The 18191-nt window shown below is 37.0% G+C and overlaps 1 protein-coding gene across 3 annotated transcripts in view; it reads right to left on the bottom strand.

Moving 5' to 3' along the window:
* The window catches only part of KCNIP4 (potassium voltage-gated channel interacting protein 4), a 437792-nt gene that overhangs the window by 202364 nt on the left and 217237 nt on the right, over positions 1-18191 (bottom strand). The window contains exon 1 of one of the 3 annotated variants that reach the window (XM_065699772.1): positions 8945-9273. The exons of the other annotated variants lie outside the window; for them this stretch is intronic. Within the exon in view, the coding sequence (XP_065555844.1) occupies positions 8945-9044 (100 nt within the window). The 5' untranslated portion in view covers positions 9045-9273. Of the gene's footprint in view, positions 1-8944; positions 9274-18191 lie in introns of those variants that run through there. 3 annotated transcript variants of the gene reach the window in all.

The following is an 18191-nucleotide window of genomic DNA, read 5'->3' as shown; positions in this document are numbered from 1 at the left end:
GACTTTAATCAGATGATAGATTACTTTCCAAGAAGACAGACTACCCCTTCTATGATAGTCAGAACATGGTCTTACCCTCTAAGAGAGTTGCACACATGCATTACAGATAACCTGTACAAATTTGGGCTTTCCAGAAACCTCAGGTTCACTATTCATGCACTACAAGATAAAATTCTGCCTGCTTTTTAGGCACACAGATAAGCATGGGCTGCCACCATCAGAAAAACTTATGCAGGCTGAGTCTTGTTGCTGAAAGCTCCTCAGACACAGGCAAAAGGTCACTGTATATCAGTGATTTTTTTTCCACCAGAAGCAATTGTCTTTCCTGGTGACCTACAGCCATCCCTTTGTAGAGGTCCCGTAAGAAAAAACAGTGACTGAGTCTGAGCTTCTGCTACTAAAAGAACAGATCAATTCTGAGATGGCTTGTTTGCGGCATTTGAAATGCTTGACCAGGTATTTTCCAAGAAAACTGGCCTGATAAGCGACAATTAACATGTGAGCTGCAAGATGACTCTCTGATCTTCTGAAAAGCAGGGTGGGAGAGGAGAAGAGTTTGTTTCTGGGCCTTACTGACGTGACATGCTGTCTCACTTTATCAGTCAAGGTGTTGAAAGTTTTGGATAAAATTACTCCAATACTTACAATGCACATGGCAGATATACGCATGTATAGTAATTTATCTTTAATACAAGAGAGGGCACAAGGTTTTCTAAATGGAGGTAATAGTAGCAATTAATCTTGAAGTGTATTACATTAGCTTTGAAATATTTGTAAACTACATAATAAGAATGTTTTAATATGTATCTACTTTCATACCGCATTAGTGGACTTAAGACTGTTTTTCAAGAAAATACTAATCTTTGTTAACAACGGGGTTTTGACAATACTGTAATATAGGCACAACGCTAACCCATGTGTTGAAGTATTCAGAAGTATAGGTATTGCTTACAACTATTCATGTAAATTCCATAGTTTAGGTAGGGAAATGGCATTCTTGAGGACTCAGCTAGAAGAGTAGTCTCTAGAAGAGGTCTCTTGTCAGTTATTCATTCATGCTAAGCTAGAGAGACAGTGAGTATGGATAATGTAAGGGATTCAAAAGGCATCTTTTTCTTTTTATAAGTGTCCTAGCAAATATTCATGCAACTGTGTGGTTTGTCATTCTTTACATAGTACACACACTATTGCCTTTGCAACACCAAGCCATCACTGAACACAAAAGGTTGTCAGCCTGATGGAAAAGGGTAATCGGGACCAGAAAACTAGTGTCATGTGGATTTTGTGTAACTCATGGTCCCCTCTGGCAGAGATAATTAAATAAAGCTATTTATACAAAACGTAATTTGGAAATTAAGTTTGTCATAAAAGGCAAAGCCAAATTAGATTTACTCAAAGTATAGGCAAAGAGAAGATGAATCAGGTCTGTGCCCATACCTCCCTATCAGACCTTCCTGATGTAAGTAGACCCTGGACGAAAAGAATCTACTCTGATGTACCTGTAACATCAGGTGAGTGTTATGCATTAACATAACGCATATGTCCAGTGAAGATATCTTCCTTAGTGTCCCAAACAAATCACTTCTCTGCTAAACCTTTTTTCTGCTTCAGACATACAGGTTTATTTTGTTGGAGTTTTATGCATTAGAGTTTGTAATCTGAAATAAGCATTAAACTTACAATCATACTTCTTATGTAAAACTACATATTTCCAACAATAACTACTGGGAAATAAATATCTGATTGATAATCCGGTATTCACTTGATCAAATCTCTTTTTCTTTCATTATTTCACATTATCAACAATGAGAAGATAACTGTTGTAGCCTGCTTTGGATGGTCCAAGTTCTATCTGTCTGTTTGAAGAAGAATGGATTATTGATCCCCAAAAGAAAATGTGCTTGGAGAAGTGTGTATATATATTCACACTTCTGTAGTGTTACCAGAAAATGACAGTAAGGGCTATGAGAAAGACTAGACAACTACAATCAAAAGTTACTTCTAGAGGGTATCTCTAGATACCTCTAGGTATCTCTAGATACCATTGGGGAAAATGACAGCAAAAAGCAAACCCAGGAATATTTTCTCAGATCAAATCATCTGCCTCATTAGATTTAGATAGCATTCAGTCTGGCTGGACAGAATTTTCCACCAGGTGCTGAGCTATTCATTGTTAGCTACCACAGAAATAGGTCAGATAAAGAACCCTCCTATTAACAAATAAACAAACAAACAAAAACCCAACAGCTAAAACATATGATCTTCTTTATTTGTAAATTTATTTGTAAATCTGGGCAGAAAATTCAGGAAGGAGCCACAGGGCAATGTAAAAACACAAACTGTAATACTAAATAATAAACTGTCTAGCACACTTTCGGTAATGCTGCTTAATCTTTCACCTTTGATACAAGAATACATAAGACTAAAATGATTGAGCATATTTATCTGACCTAATCTTAATCAGCCAATTGTAAAAAAAACAGGAAAATTCAACTAAGATTTCTTGCTCCAAAAACAAGAGCATGAGAAGGTAAAATATTGGGAAATAAGCCATTTTCAATGTGATGATTATCATGATGCTGATCCACGTGGGTCTACCTGAATCAGAACATGGAATCTTACAACGGAGTGCAGAAGAGAGTATGCTGGTCAGAGACTAGCCGAAGCAAGTAGCAGACTGAGTTAATCATAATGCAAAGCTCACAATCACAAGGCAAGGACATGCCAAAGCCTACAACAGGTTTTCACAGAGATACTATCAAACTACAGAATACAATTACATATGTAATCTGTGATGTGAGAGAGACACAGACTTGAAACTGCATGGTATAAAGTGCCTGAAATTTGGAGTTACTATTCTCTAACAAAGAAACATTGAGCTAAATATAAGTTATAGGTTCAATATCCTTAAAATAGAAAGACACTAGGTCAAAAGTAGTCAACATAAAGGCATGAGGGCCTCTTTGCATTGTATGTGAGCAAAATTAATGTAGTCTGAATTCAAAGGGTGTGTATCTAATATATCTAAATCCATATATCCTTTGTGTGTTGAAAAGCCTGAGTTTACGAAGCTGAGGAATATTTTGAGTGAAGGTGACTGATGGGAAAATCAGACAGAAAAATATAATAAAAATTAGGAATTCAATAGGAAGATGCATTAGATAGCCAAAATGCTCCTTCTCTTGTCATCTTTAGAACAAGTCAAGGTTTTGGATTCGCCTCACCTAACTTTAGAAAGCCTGTAACTCTCACAATTTGAGATATCACTGACCTTAATGTACAGATCCCAACTAAAAGTTCACTTGGGCTCTCTAACTAAATACCTTTCATGTTTTAATGAAAACATGTTATGGGCTTCATAAAAAAGTACCGAATGGATGAACGTTATTGCCCTGTGGCATGAAGGACTTTCGAGCATATGACTTCTTATCTTTGTGTATCAACTTGTGAAACATTACTCTCTGGCTTAATTTTCTTGATATATTTGCATATATCAGGAGATAATTCTATTTGCTGTTGTAAAGTATTTTTAATTCTACAGAAAAAAAAGTGCACAAAGTATTATTTGCACTAATATATTTCTAACTAGAAATGGTAGACCTCATTTCACTACCCAGTTTATTTTCTTCTATCAAGTTCAGTATGCTATTTTCCCCCTAAACATTTACAAAACTGTGTTCTTAGAAAAAAGTTTACTCTTTTACTCATGAAACTAATTAGCTCTAAATATCGTATCTTAAAAAAACCATAACATCAGTTTAAGTTTTATTGTTCTTTGATAATCAAAAAAGACAGGGTTTTTTTTCAGGGTTTTTTTTGTTTGTTTGTTTGTTCTGGTTTTGGTTTTTTGCTATTTTAGCCTTAAGTCCTGAGAAGTAGTAAATTTTCTCAAAACTTGTTTAGAAACTATTGCATGAGCATATTTTGATTTATACCACCCACATTTACTGATAGCTAAGAAAGTGGAAAAGTGAAGAAGTGTCAATAAATATAACAAGAGGGCATTTATAGGTTTGCATTAAGAGGGAACTCAGTCCTTGTAGTAAAAAATACTTAAAAGTAAAGGCATTTACAATGGTAGGCAAAGACTGTGTGATATATAATTTTCTTCTGCTTATGGTGGCTCTTTGGCAGTAGGTAGGTAGTATTTACTTATTCAAAGTAAATAAATAAAACAGTGACTTTGAAAATATAAATTCTATATTGAGTAGCCAGTAGGAAGCAGGAGAAGTAAATCTCAGAAGTTATCCCCTTGTGGGAGACAAAACAGACCACCATCCCACCTCTTTCTCATACCCAGGTTATTTTTGTAAAATTTTCTAGGTTATCACCTAAAATTACAAGAATAAAACTGAACAATAATATTCTAGTATTTTTCCATTTCATAGTAGATGAGATGATTTATATAAATTTATATCACCTTTTTCTCACGCACACTGCCAGCTCTGGCTAATTATTTCACATATTGGTCCATGACTGCCTTCATAGTTCAAAATTCTGTGATAACTCTCTTGAGACATCAAGACTGATCTTAAAAACAAAGGCAGAAATGACACTATATTTATTACACGACACTATATTTATTAATTTATTAATTACTATTTATTTCTAATATGAATTGCTAGTCATTATGAATCTTCTGAAATGAATATTCCTCCATTTCCATCTATGAAAAACACTGTGAAGAGGGACTTCACTGAGGAAATTCCCATCAGATCATAGCCTGGATGACAAAACAGCTTCAGTGGCTGCTAATTTCAGAGGAACCCAAAGTAACTTCCACCACGTTCCTAGCCATAACCAGTCATTTTTAAAAAGAGTTGCAAATATCACAAGCAACAATCTACATGTGGTTTTGCTGTTATCCAGCTGATGAATGGGAAGTTTTCAATAGCCAGGATTATTAAAATGGGATCAGAAGCTGCTTTGATATTTTAGGGGAATCAAGTGTTTCAATAATTTAACTCAGTTATTACAATTTTAGCTGTAAAGTTCTACTACTGCCACTCTCAGTGCTCCTAAACCAGGAGTTTAGACAGATATCAATACAGAAACATGAAATCCATATTCCATAGTAACCTATGATCACTTCTACACCCTTTTATTTTTCCTATTAGAGGTAGTAACTGCTTAAGAGTATTTTCCAACAAACAGGGTATTCTTATGTAAATATCTTTAATCACTCATATCCTTCATATTTCTTCCCTGAACTTTATCCCCACTGGTGTAGGTTTCAACGCTTCCATTGATGAAAAGTTGATTTTAAATAAAAAATAGTAAGTGATTTGGCTTTTGAAAATCAGCCCAAGTTTCCCAAGAAACATTAGGACAAAATCATTTTAACTTAGGAAAGGGCTGATCTCATGACTCTTCAATCACTATCTCCAACAAATTGCCCAGAATAACTGACACACAAGGAAGATACTCACAAAAAAACCCTCTTCTATGTCTTGATTAAGTTTATATGATCCTTACAAATGAAGATCACAATCTTCATAAAAATACTATAATTATACTGAAATCATATAAACCGATATCCTGAATATTGCATAATCTTAAAATGCCAACATACTGTATATTCAACTTGATTAATTCTTGTATCTCATTTTAATTATACAGGACTTTTGGACAAACTGGACATACAAGAATAAATATGACTTATTTTAAATTTATGCCTAGGTATATCTAGGAATAAACCTTCCTGATTAAGTAACAATACATTACTTCTTACACCTAATACACCTGTTAAAAATAAATAAATAAAGTTTAAATAAATCAGTAAAGTTTATTAAGGAGGACATAATCTAATTTATGAAGGATTAAATATCTAACCCAGAGACAAAGTCTGTGCAATCCACAACCCATGAGAGTGAATAAATCAGTTCTGCTACTGATCACTTTAGAAGCTGTCACACAATATTAAAAAACATCTATTTGAAAATAGTTTTACAACAACAGTAAAATCACTCAGCAGTAAAAGAGAGGCAAAACCACAGAAAGCATACTGTGATCTAAGTGAGTGCAATACATCATAAAATAACTGTTGTGGTTTAAGCTAGTGCTGAACCCAGGACAATAATATTTAACCTAAAGTCTCTGCAACTTTGTATAAATCTATTCTGCTACTTACCGCTTTCAGAGCTGTCATACAATATTAAAGACATCTATTTGAAAATACTTCTACAACAACAGAATCACTCAGCAGCTGAAAGCAACTGGGCAAAACCACAGAGAGCATACTGCTGAGTGCATACCTCAGAAAATAAGTATAAACAAGTATATACAATTTGTATACTGATTTTTTAATTATTTTTATTATGAAAATAATTGCATACTTTATGATTATACATGTAATTTGTACTGCGGAGTCTGAAGAAAACCCGATATTATTTGCACTTAATTATGACACTGAAAAGAGGAAAATGAGATTTTACTATTGGTTTACAAAATTGCACCTGATTTTTCCAAATTAATGTGGAAGTGGTTCACAAAGTTCACAACCATGACAACCCAGTGTAGGAAGGAGGGTAAGTTTGCTTCAAGCTTTTGTTACCACGATAGGGACTGATTGTGAAACCTAGATCTCTATCAAAGCTTCAATCTGATTTAGAGAGTTTCAATTTAACATCCTGCTTTGGGTGCACTGTATTACAGATTACTTTTGACTCTATGGATGATTTCCAGATAGACACAGGATGTGTTTCATATGCCATAAACTATTAATTCATATGCAACATATTAACCCTTGAGAGAACAACAAGAAGGGATATAATCTATCCAAAACCAGACAACTAAAAATATCCTTAAACCAGAAGACTTTCAGAAAACTGCAACGAGCTTCCTCACTGATTTCTGGAAAAGTACATGGATAGTCTGAGTACACTTGTAAAATTCATTTTATCTTAACATTCTACTTAAAAACATCTCTAACATTTGCACAATTTTATGATGCTTGCACTTTTCATTCATGGGTAGAAATGAATAGCCTTGATACTTATTTAAATCAAGACAGTTCTTCTCAACTCCCTAGTAAAAGTGTATAAAACTACCTTTTTTCCTATTGTAATTGGTTCAGATCTTTAATTATCAAGTTTAAGAAAAAAATAGGCAATAAACCTGCACTCTTCCTGAACTACAAGAAAACAAATTCCTAAGTCTGTGACATTTGGCTAAGCCCCATTTTCATGCATCATTGTTTATTACTTGATTCCCATGTAACATGCCTTTTATCTCATTCAAAGCAGTTGAACACCACAGAGGAATGGGGCATCTATGTCTTTCTGTGGTTTCATCTAGCTGGCATGCTAGAAACCTGTCCTACACTATACTATGCAAGAAGAAATTTTTGGCCACTGAGGCAAAAAGGGCAGATGAATCAGAAACTTATTTCTTACAGAAATCTTATAACCACTTACAGGCAGCTTCACTACATTTCTAATTATCTTCTTATTGCCAGCTTTTTCAGCCCTAAAAATAAGTACAAAAAACAATCAAGTGCTAAATTTTGCCAGGGAACCTGACCAGATGCAGTGATCAGACTCGACAGGGTACACACAAGCCTGCCGACAAATCTGAAAAATAAATATGGCTTGTTTAATCAAATCTCTGCAATCTCTAATGCTGGAGATAATTTATCATAACATTTCTTAAGTTAATTGACATTTCTATTTACAAGTGAACATGAAACGAAAAGCAGAAGTTCATACATTTGAAGGGTATCTCTGCATTGTCATTTAAATATGCACTCTATATTATAACTCAATATAATGCACTCTAATGGCTACATAAAATCTTAATAAAAATGCACTCGATAACATGTTTTTGAGTCCCTTGCAGGGTTTTCAGATCAATACTAGCAAGTACGCACAAGACAGCAACATGGAGAAACAGCTGTGTGACTTCCTTATTTAAAATCTGTAAAACTGTGTTTCTTGAAAGGGTTAAATCAACAGGATTACTTTAGACCTTTTCATAGGAGCAAATTTTGCTTATATTCTCACTCGTTAACACATGCGACCACAATCTCTAAGTCAACAAAGTTCCCCTTTTCTTAGGCATAAGTATATACATGGTACTCAAATGCTAGCTTACAGGAGATTTGAGAACACAGTATTTCTTCAATATTTGAGAAACAGACCATTTTGGTCTGGAACCTAATAAAACACTGGGATGCAATGAATATCATTACGTTACCAGCCACGCTGCAATCAGTGTTTTTTTGAGACTAACTTCTCATAACAGCACTTTCAGAAATGAGGTATAAAAAGCACATTTAAAGTAAAGTAAGATTGCTATTTTTTTATTGTTACTGCTTTATACAGAAACAGTATTGCTAAGAAGTGGTGATCTATGATAAACAAAGCATCCATCAATAAACGTTGCACTTGATTGTCCCAAGTGAATGTTAGTTACTTATTTTGAATCCAAGTATTGTAGTTCCTTTTCCTCACACACATTTTATAATGTTAGCAGTAAATTAAATATTCAACAGGTTTTTAAATACTGTAAAGAATATATTTTGGTATTATAACAATTCCAGTACAGATGTTAACATGAATAGATTACCAAACAATTCTGGATAGATTGCAAGACAATTTAAAGGCAATATAACTTGTATTTGCATGTTAACACCTTGAAATCTGCTTTGACCCCTACTACTTTAAATTTTCAGATTTAAAACAGGAATAAGAGATTTAGATTTTGAGCCATTTATCTTTGATTAACATCTATGTTTGTACTTGTAGTATTCAGGATATCAGTTTATTTTTTTGTGAAAGCAAATCACCTCAACTTCAACATCAACCACACACAGCCACTGATGTGCACATCGCTCTCGAGGTGGATCAGGTAGTGCCTTACACCCAGTTTACAGGTGCCCTTTGCCTAGCTGCAAGAGGATGACAAGAACACAGAAATGACAAGCCACTGAAAAGCACTCCCTTACCTTCTAAACCTGCTTCAATCAGCCCAAACTGTTCCAACACTTTAACAAAAAGCACAATCACGATCAAAACTGCTATCATTTCGAGCCCCTCCAAGTTCATGATGAGTTAGGTCATGGCCTGACCACCGCCACTGAGAAAAGTGCTCTTCTGCCTGGCTTTCTTTGCAAAACCATTTAACTAGGCGCAGAAGGCTCCTGCGAGGTAAGGGGGCGAGCGGGAGGGGAGCGGAGGGGAGCAGCGCATCCTGTCTGCCCGGGCGGAGGCCAGGCGGGGCTGGCTGATCAGCCCCAGCCCGCGGGGACCGCCCGGCCCGCCACCCATGTGGGAAGCGAGGGGCCGGTCCGAGGTCACCCCGGAAACGTCCCCGGACAGACGCCGCGCGGGAGCGCCGGCAGCGGGCTGAGCGGGCTGGAACCGCTCCGCAGCCCGGCCGCGGCGGGAGGCGGCGTCGGGGCCGGCAGCGCGTTGCCTGGGAAACGGGGACCGGGACGGCGCCGGGCACCGGGGGACCGGCCGGGCGCGCAGGGCTGGCCGCATCCCTGCCAGGGAAGCACAGGCGGGATCGGGTGGAATCCCTGCCGTTAGGAAGGGGCGTTCACAGCCATAGCCGCCCATCACCGTGGCGAGCTGCGGTGGTCTCTAGTTGTGCTGAGATAAGGATTTGGCAGGTGATGGGTTGCCAACTTGTCCATTACTTTCGCCGGGTGAAAAAGCTGCCCCAGGACTATGAGGTACAGACTGTTGCATGTGATAAGTAATACACAGCATTTTATATGCAGCAGTGCATTAAGATTAGAACAATCAAACCATGCTGTCTCAAAAAGGCTTATTCAGTGGGTTTACCTGGAAAACAAAAATTCAAACACTGAGGAGAACAAAAAGCAAGCTCAATATTTTTGATAGTTTCTCACTTCAGTAATAATTGCTAAACAAAGTATTTTTAATGGAAAATATGAGAGGTGAAATACAGGAATACAAATCACAAGACTGAATCGTAGAATCATAGAACGGTTTGGGTTGGAAGGGACCTTAAAGATCACCTAGTTCCAACCCCCTGCCACGGGCAGGGACACCTTCCACTCGACCAGGTTGCTCAAAGCCCTGTCCAACACATCTTACACCAGTAACAGCCACTGGCCTATCCGTAGTGGTTTGCAGTACTGGCATTGCCTCACCCAATGCACAACTCTATTCACAGCTAAGGATTTACTCTCTAAATCCCTTCATAATTTAGCATCTAAGAAGGAATTTACATTAGAAACACAGTGCTTCTATTGCAGCAAAATGAGCAGAGGAATAATTGCAACAAATTTAATCCTGTCTGGTAGAGTATTGTCCCTCACACAGTTGAAATCAATTACTGCCAAGGGCTCAGTTTTCTTTCTTTCTTTCCTTAGATAAGATTCAAATACAATCATAGTGTCATGTGAGAACTGGCAGCAACTTCTTGGTCCCCCAGGTATACTTGCATTATGATGAGTATTACTGAAAACAGTGGAATGAAGTGGGAGTAAGGGGGCTGGCAGATAGAAAATAGGTACCTATTGGAATACAGAAGGAGCCTGGCCTGCATGAGTAAAAATCAGTTTGATTTTTCAAGAAGCTCAGATTAGTGATCTGAGCTAATCTTGATGACTGTGCATCTGGGATGCACACATGCACTGCTGCACTAACAAATCTGGGGGAAAGCTATCACTAACCAGGTGGTTAGTGGCAGAGCTAACTGGCAGAGCTGGGTGCAAACAGGACAGCTATGAAAAGCATGAGAAAGCCAAAATGGAATAGCACCAGAGAGAGTCCCAAATCACACATAATGTCTGAGAACAGAGCTTCTAACAGAACCAACAGTTTCTCAATTTTGACTGAGAACAACCTAAATAATACTTTTCAACATGTATATGATGAGGTTAAAAATCATAATATAAAGGTAGGTCCGTCTAAGATAGTTTTAGAAGCAATGTCCCTGCAAATTATTACCAAGATAAATACTGTTTTCTCCTATCTTTAATAAGAACAGCTTTGAATAAATATTCTAACATCCAATAAAATCATTAAAATATTCTGTGTCTATATAAAATAAGTTTATATGTTTTTAATCTTAAAAGGGGGTAAATCACTCTTATTTCTAAAGGAAAAATGGGCTACAAAATCTTGATATATCATAAGTGCAAATACATTATTAACTCAGCAGCTGTCATTACACTTATGTCTCCCTTTTTCTGTCTCTTAAATTTACTACTTGCAAAAGAAATGAACAAAATAAAAAAAAAAATCCTGTACTTTTTTTAACATATAAAACCTGGCAAATCTTCTAGCCCATCAAATCATTGAGCAAAACCAGCAAAAAGATACAAACTTTTGTCTTTTAGTTTTCATTTAACCTATTTTCTTAGTAAATATTTAATGAATCCTAAGAAAAGATACAAAATGCTATGATTCATTCAGCCATTATAAATTTTAAATCTTATAATACATAGTGCATCTTCCCTCTAGGCATTGTGCTAGCACGGCTTGGTTTCCATAGAATCTTTCCCAGATCTAGCACTGGTAAAAAAAAAAGTAAAAAACACAGCAATCTGATATTACAGTGCCATATTTCTACCTCTTCACAACTTTTCTCTAAGTTTACATCCCAAAATTTGTCCAATGCTTTTCACTTGTCACAACTCATGGAGTTACCTCAGTTCAGACATTATGATGCTTACATCATATCAGAAGAATAATACTTCCCAGTCCCCCCCAAGAAGCCATACTAGTGATATGCCTGATGACACCATAAGGAGGCACTTCAGCCCTGTGTCAACAGGAAGCGACAATTTTGTGGGCTGGCATGAAGGTTGTATCTTACCCAAAATGTCTCTGGTTGTGAAGGCAGGTTGTGGAGGCAAGATGAAGTCATGAAGCAGAAGTCCTGACTCTTCACACTTGGTGCATATTTAGATGGCAATATATAAATCCTGTGCTTTTACATAACTGATTAAACAGAAAAAGTTATGTACTGCATAAGTAGGCTTTTCAAAGAGTTTGACATAAAACATCCTCACCAGCCAACTGAAATGTAGTCCTGGTTGAAAATTATACCTGAAGATATGGATTGTATCATAAGCTCACTTTTCAGAAGTTTTGGGTTGTTATAAATGTGAGAAGCAGCAGAATCTGTCAATATGTCCATTATTCTAAATATTCTTCTGATATCCTTCTGGGTATTCTGGAGCCTATAAAATGGAATTATATTTCAAGTTTATCTCTTTCCATGCAGTGAAAATACAGCTCCCTGAATCTGGCAGTGTATATTTCTGGAAATGGATACAGGTATCATACTAACTGTGACCTTGAACTATATGTCATTAGAAGACAGAAATTTTCTTATCATATGGAAAACCCCCATTCCAATGACTCCTTTACTGAAGGTCTTTAAATCTCATTAAAAATAAAGAAAAATCTTCAAAAAGGTTCAACATCTTAAAATTACAAGCATATTTTAAAACTCTCTGAGGAAACTGAAGCTGAAAAATTCTTGGCTGTTGTAATTCCACAGATGAAGCCCAACTGTTCTCATGATTTGTTTATGCTACCTGTTTATCAGCAAGGGTTTTTCTCACTTGAATTTTCAAGTGTTTTCAATTGAGGAAACATCCTGATCATTTTCCAAACTACAGAGAAAGTCCTGTCACATAGAATTACAAGAGATTTATTAACTGTCATTTGTAAAAGTCCTATGCATTTTCAGCAATGAGAAACTAATGCAGCAAGCTTCATTTCAAATGTTGAGATAGTCACAGTATGTCAAGGGATGGTGTTTCATGGTATTTATTTTTTTCTGAATACACATGGCCTCAAATAGCTCATGTTCAGTGCCTCACACAGCTGTGGGGATGCCGCAGGTGGTAGCAGGCTCCCGACAGCTTGTTTCACCATGCTTTCCTAAGGCTGTTAGTACATGACCCTCACCTCCATTATATTCAATGTTGTTTAAGAAACTGTTATTGTGCCAAAGTGTAAGCATGTGAGCTAACACTTGTGAGTGACAAAAGTAGTTTCATTTAAACTTTCCTAGCAATGTCAGTCCTGCAGCCATTTAACCTGGGTATCGTGTCTTAAGTTATTTCTCCCACTATACCTTCAAATCTAGGGTATATCTGATGCCTTCAGTGCAACAGCTCTAAGATTCAATATTTATTCCATGACAGATGACAAAACTTTTAATTTAGACTTTCATGGTTTTGTTGCTCAAATACTATGACCTTCTCTTTCTGTCTTTGTCAAGTGCTGTCTTGCTGGTTTTTATCCACTCAGGATGCTGCTGCAAAACCACCATTCTGGCTTACCACTTCAACTATCTCAGCCTTCTCTTTACATTTCTAATGGATGCACTTCCTCATACACAAACTATTTGCCATCACCTTCAAGGCCAGTCTTAACATTATACTGCCATATCTATTCACTGTTGACTTTTGGAGAACATCAAACTGTTAACCCTCTCAAGCAATAATGCTAGCTTTACTTGTTTGTAAATTCAACTTTACTCACAAGAGATGTTGCTGGCTCTAATACAGCCCCTAATATTCTGAAATATTGCAGCATCTGTTCTCCCTGTGCTACAAAGTTTCTGTTATACACAGCAAGTAGATGCTGATATTTTTGAACCCATAGCTATGGACAGAGGGTGAGAATTTCATGACACAACATCGTAAAAATTTCGTACAGATAGCAAAGGAAGAAGACATATAATTAATAATTAGACATATAATTAATAATTAGAAATACATTCTGCTTTTTGCTACCTTTTTTTGCAACGCATTATTGGAAAACTGCCACGCTTCTTTCAGACTTTAGCTGTGAACACTGTATTAAGTTAACTTTATCATAAATATGATTAGGAAACTTATCTACGGCCTTCAAATAAGAGACTGACAGAAGAGTTCCTCCAGTTCAATTGATGCAGCATGTGGATATTTGCCAGCTTTTCTTCCTAATCCCTTGTTGCTTCATTAGCAGCTCACTGCAGACAAGAGACTGTTATGCCAATCAAGAGTAAAAAGTCACTGGAAAGCCTAGCTCATACACCTATGGAAAACAGAGAGGTTGAAGCAGGACAGCATCTTTCATAGTTCTGCTTAAAAAAAACCCAGCAAACCACAACAAACCAAATAACCACTAAAGAAAGCAGAACAAAAAAGCTAAGGAAATCTGAAGCCAATGTCTATTGAGCCTTGAAGTCTGATTTAAGCACTAGCGTGCTGTTAGGGTGCATTTCTAGTCCAAAGGGTGAGCTTCTACCTTGCCCAGAGCTACTCATTAAAACAAGAACAGAAGAGTGTTAAATTCAGTATCTTGTTTCAGACTGGTTATACAATGCTAACCAACATACATAAAGGAAATAAAGCAAGCCGACAAAAGTACTCAGTTTCCAACTGCCCAATTAACCTACTTGGAGCACTATAAAGGAGCCCAACAAGTTTTTTCCGAACAATTTGACAGTGTCTCTTAATTTCTTTCCTGCAGACCTCAACCATGTATGAACCTGATACAAACAAATCTGTGTGCCTAAGCAAAGATTGCTGTGGATTAAAACACAAGAGTCTTAGTTTTGCTAGGAGTTTTGGATTTGCTAGGAGGTTGATGCTAAGTTATCTTATAACAGAAACTCACTGAAGGATGCCTGAAGAATCAAGGGGGATTGTTCCATTTTTCTCATAGTGAAAATGTGTCTTACAAATAACTTATACCAACCATATATTCAATAGTAATGTTTATCTCATTGATAGACAATGATTGTTAATGGTTGTTTTAGACCAGCTGACAAGGATAGATGGCCCTTTCATGTGAGCAACTGTACAGAAACAAACACAAAACATTTAGGTTGGCAGTCTCAGCAGGCAGTCCTAATAGCTCAGTTGCATGTGTGGTCTTTACAGCATAGGTTTGAAGAACACTAGTGCAACAGTCCAGAAAAACATAAAGCACTGATATTTGCTATTTAAATGAACAGAAGATTTCTGTGCATTGAGCACCAAGACTGGGAGACTTCCAACACTGCTAAACTCAGCACAGCTAGTCTTTAATAGTCAGGAAATTCTTCTTGTCATCTAAACTCCTCTCCATCTTCTGTCTTTATGCAATACGGATGCCTGTATTACCACTTCCTTCCTCTCTTAATACACTCTTTGGTGTGCAGTGAATATTTTTCTTTATAAAGTGGTCATTTGCATGCCAAAAATATGACTTCTTTTCAAACAGCTTAGTAATTCTATAGATTGTTTAGTCTGTATCACTCTGTGCTTTTTATTTAAATTCAGACTTGCTGTGCTGGAAAGATTAGGTCTTGATTTATCCCTTCTCCACTTAGATCTCTAAGGTGAACATGTTTCTGTGTGAGCTGGTAACCTTCCAAAATGGTGTGGAAATTTCAGGAGCAAAGACAGGCCCAGTGGAGACAAAAAGAACAAACGAGACACTGGAATTTGTTTACATATTAATCCTTAAATGTGTCAAAAGAGTGTTGCTCTTTCATTTTAATATCTTAGAAGAATTTCCATGAGAGTCCAGATAATATTTGCTTTGCTTTTATATTCACTGGCAATATATGATGAAGAGAGCTCTGAATGTTCCAGGGAGTTCAAAAAAGTAAAACAATATGAAATATAACGTTTAATGCACCTTACTTGTCAAAACAAACAGAAAAACAAGTGCGATGCCTGGAAAGCCTCACTTCATTTAGGTGTTTATTTTGTGTTACTTATTGCATTCTCTAAATAGCTCATCAGTTTTTTGATTGAAGGTCAATCCCCATATTCTCTTCCACCATGAAAATGACACTTCACTATGGATAAACTAATCTGGTAGGCAACCATGGTCTGTTTTGTGCAAATTACATAAGAAAGTATACATAAGGGGTAGATGACTGTGACAAGACATCTGTTTTATTCCTCAGGAATGAAAAAGAACAAAGAATGAAAACACAACACCAGAGTTACAGTAATTAAAAGTGAGACAGCAATCAAAGACAGCAGGTACCCATAGATCTAGTTTGGTCACTTCAGGGCTTTGAGTGGCCCAGGTCTGCCAGGTTTAAAGGATAGACAGGCATGAAACAAAAAAAGATCAAGTTTTTCTTTGAGACTTTTTGCTACCATTATTAGCACAGCTAGCATTCCAGACACCGTTGGGTAAGACAGTCCATATTTTCTCCTCTTCTGTTGAAAACATTAATGGGCCTACTCAAGAAGCACTGTAAGGGCAGTCATCAGAGGATGCATTCAGAGCATGATGGCCCACTAAAACTCTTTCACCCAGCTGTCTGTCAATTTATATGACAGAGGAAAGATCAATTTCCACAGGCTGCCAAGTGATTAGAATATCCTGCAGAGTAAAACAAACAAAAAAAGTTGAATGCTTCCCTTCACATGGAAGGACTTAAAAAAGTATTTGAAGCAGATTGTGTCTGTGGTCTCAACTGGAAAAGTACTAACACTGAAGTTTTGCTAGATAGGCTAAAAAAAAACCCAAAAAAAAAAACCGTAAAGAGCTCCAGACCAGTATTTTGAGATTGTCTGCAAAACCAAGAAAGTCTAAAACCGAGCAGAGCTAAACAAAAAGAGCACTACAGAAGAAGGAAAAGAGATTCTGAAACACTTTCTTTTCCCCCAGCTGGGAACCAGATAAGGTTCAAATCACATCCTAATACTACCTAGAAATTAATTTCAGAATGTAATTGAGATTCAGCCATGAATACAGCCTTCTCAGAGCACAGGAGAATTCTGGAATTAAATATATATATACTTATATATACAACATGAGAGTGGCTGGAGGTAACAGTGATTCCCATCTTATTTTCTTCAGCATTTTCAGTATGCTTCAAATTCAAAATTCCTCCTTCAGACATTCCTTGGGTTTTCTTCTCTCTGAGGAAAGTCCCTCTGATGCATTTGCAGTGTTTTACAGAGAAAACCTGAGTTCTGTATTCAAAGCAAACAGCAAGGTCTGGCCAAGGGTTCCCAGGGGAGGAGAGGTCTTTGCCAGTAGCGAGCTCTTCCACAGAAATTTAATGCAGCAGGACTGATGTCTGGAGCAGAGTTCACCACTTTTTTCAGTCTTACTGCATATGAGGAAGGCAGCCTGTAGGTAGATAGCAAGATGAGTATGCTTCTGCTTCCCAGTATCCACCTTCTCCACAATGTAGGCTCCACTGCTCCCTCAGTGAAAGGATCCTGCACAGCCAAGCTGTACACATCCATCTAAACCCTATATAGGATCCCAACAGTATTTCACGATATGTCTTCCACCTCCCGGCAACAGAACCAGGATCAAGATTTTTCCCATTATTATACCTCTAGAAATCCCACAAACCTAAAGCAGTGACATTTTGATTCCTGTTTTGCAATCTGCCGGCCATGGTCTGTGAGCTTGACTTTCCATGCTGGCAGAGTTTTGTGTGACTTCACTTTTGAAGGAGTATTTTCTTCTCATTATTTGCAGCACTTATAATTTCAGTATATTTTTTCTGCATCTTCTCTGATTGTTTTGTAGCTTTGCACTGTTTCCTGCTGACACTGCCAGTCACTAACAGCATGTGTCATTCTGTAGCATTCTGTAGCTCCTCTTTTGGACAAAGCTCTCACTCTTTTCCTTTGTCCCCAGCACTCATAATTTGAAATATGAACATCAAATTGCAAGAAAAAGGTTTGCTATGCTTTTTTCAGGTTCTATTCTGAACTGTTATTGCAGTAAAGACTAACTTGCAGTTGAGCCACAAATCACTGTATTTTAACAATTTAGTTGTGTATCCAAGTGATAACACACCGTTCTTTATCCATGTCACACATTAACCATCACTTGCTATCTGGTATTTCACTGTCAAAGTAAAATCCAAGTGTAATCTTTCCTACACTGCCAAGCAATGGATGGATCAAAAATACTGCTGCAGTAACACAAAGAATTCTCTTTGAATTTATCAAAATACTAAAACATACATTCACCCTCCAGTGAATAACATATTGGTATGAGCTGCATGTAATATCCTACCCATTCAGTATTAGGATTCTGGTCTACTGTCTATGCTCAACTATGGCTTCATGTAGCATCTTCAATACATTACATTACCTGTGACACCCTAACAAACACCCTCTTTGCTGTGGCTTTCCACCATGATCTTTTTGGTAGTTCTGTCATTTCTACATAGGAAGTTTCTTCAAATTTTAAAAAAGTATACATGCAGATGTAACATGCTGCATATGACTACAGGAA

Source organism: Lathamus discolor, chromosome 1 (assembly GCF_037157495.1).
Source record: "Lathamus discolor isolate bLatDis1 chromosome 1, bLatDis1.hap1, whole genome shotgun sequence".
Classification (NCBI taxonomy): domain Eukaryota; kingdom Metazoa; phylum Chordata; class Aves; order Psittaciformes; family Psittacidae; genus Lathamus; species Lathamus discolor.
Note: the sequence above shows the minus strand (reverse complement) of the source record. Positions and strands in the feature narration are given on the sequence as shown.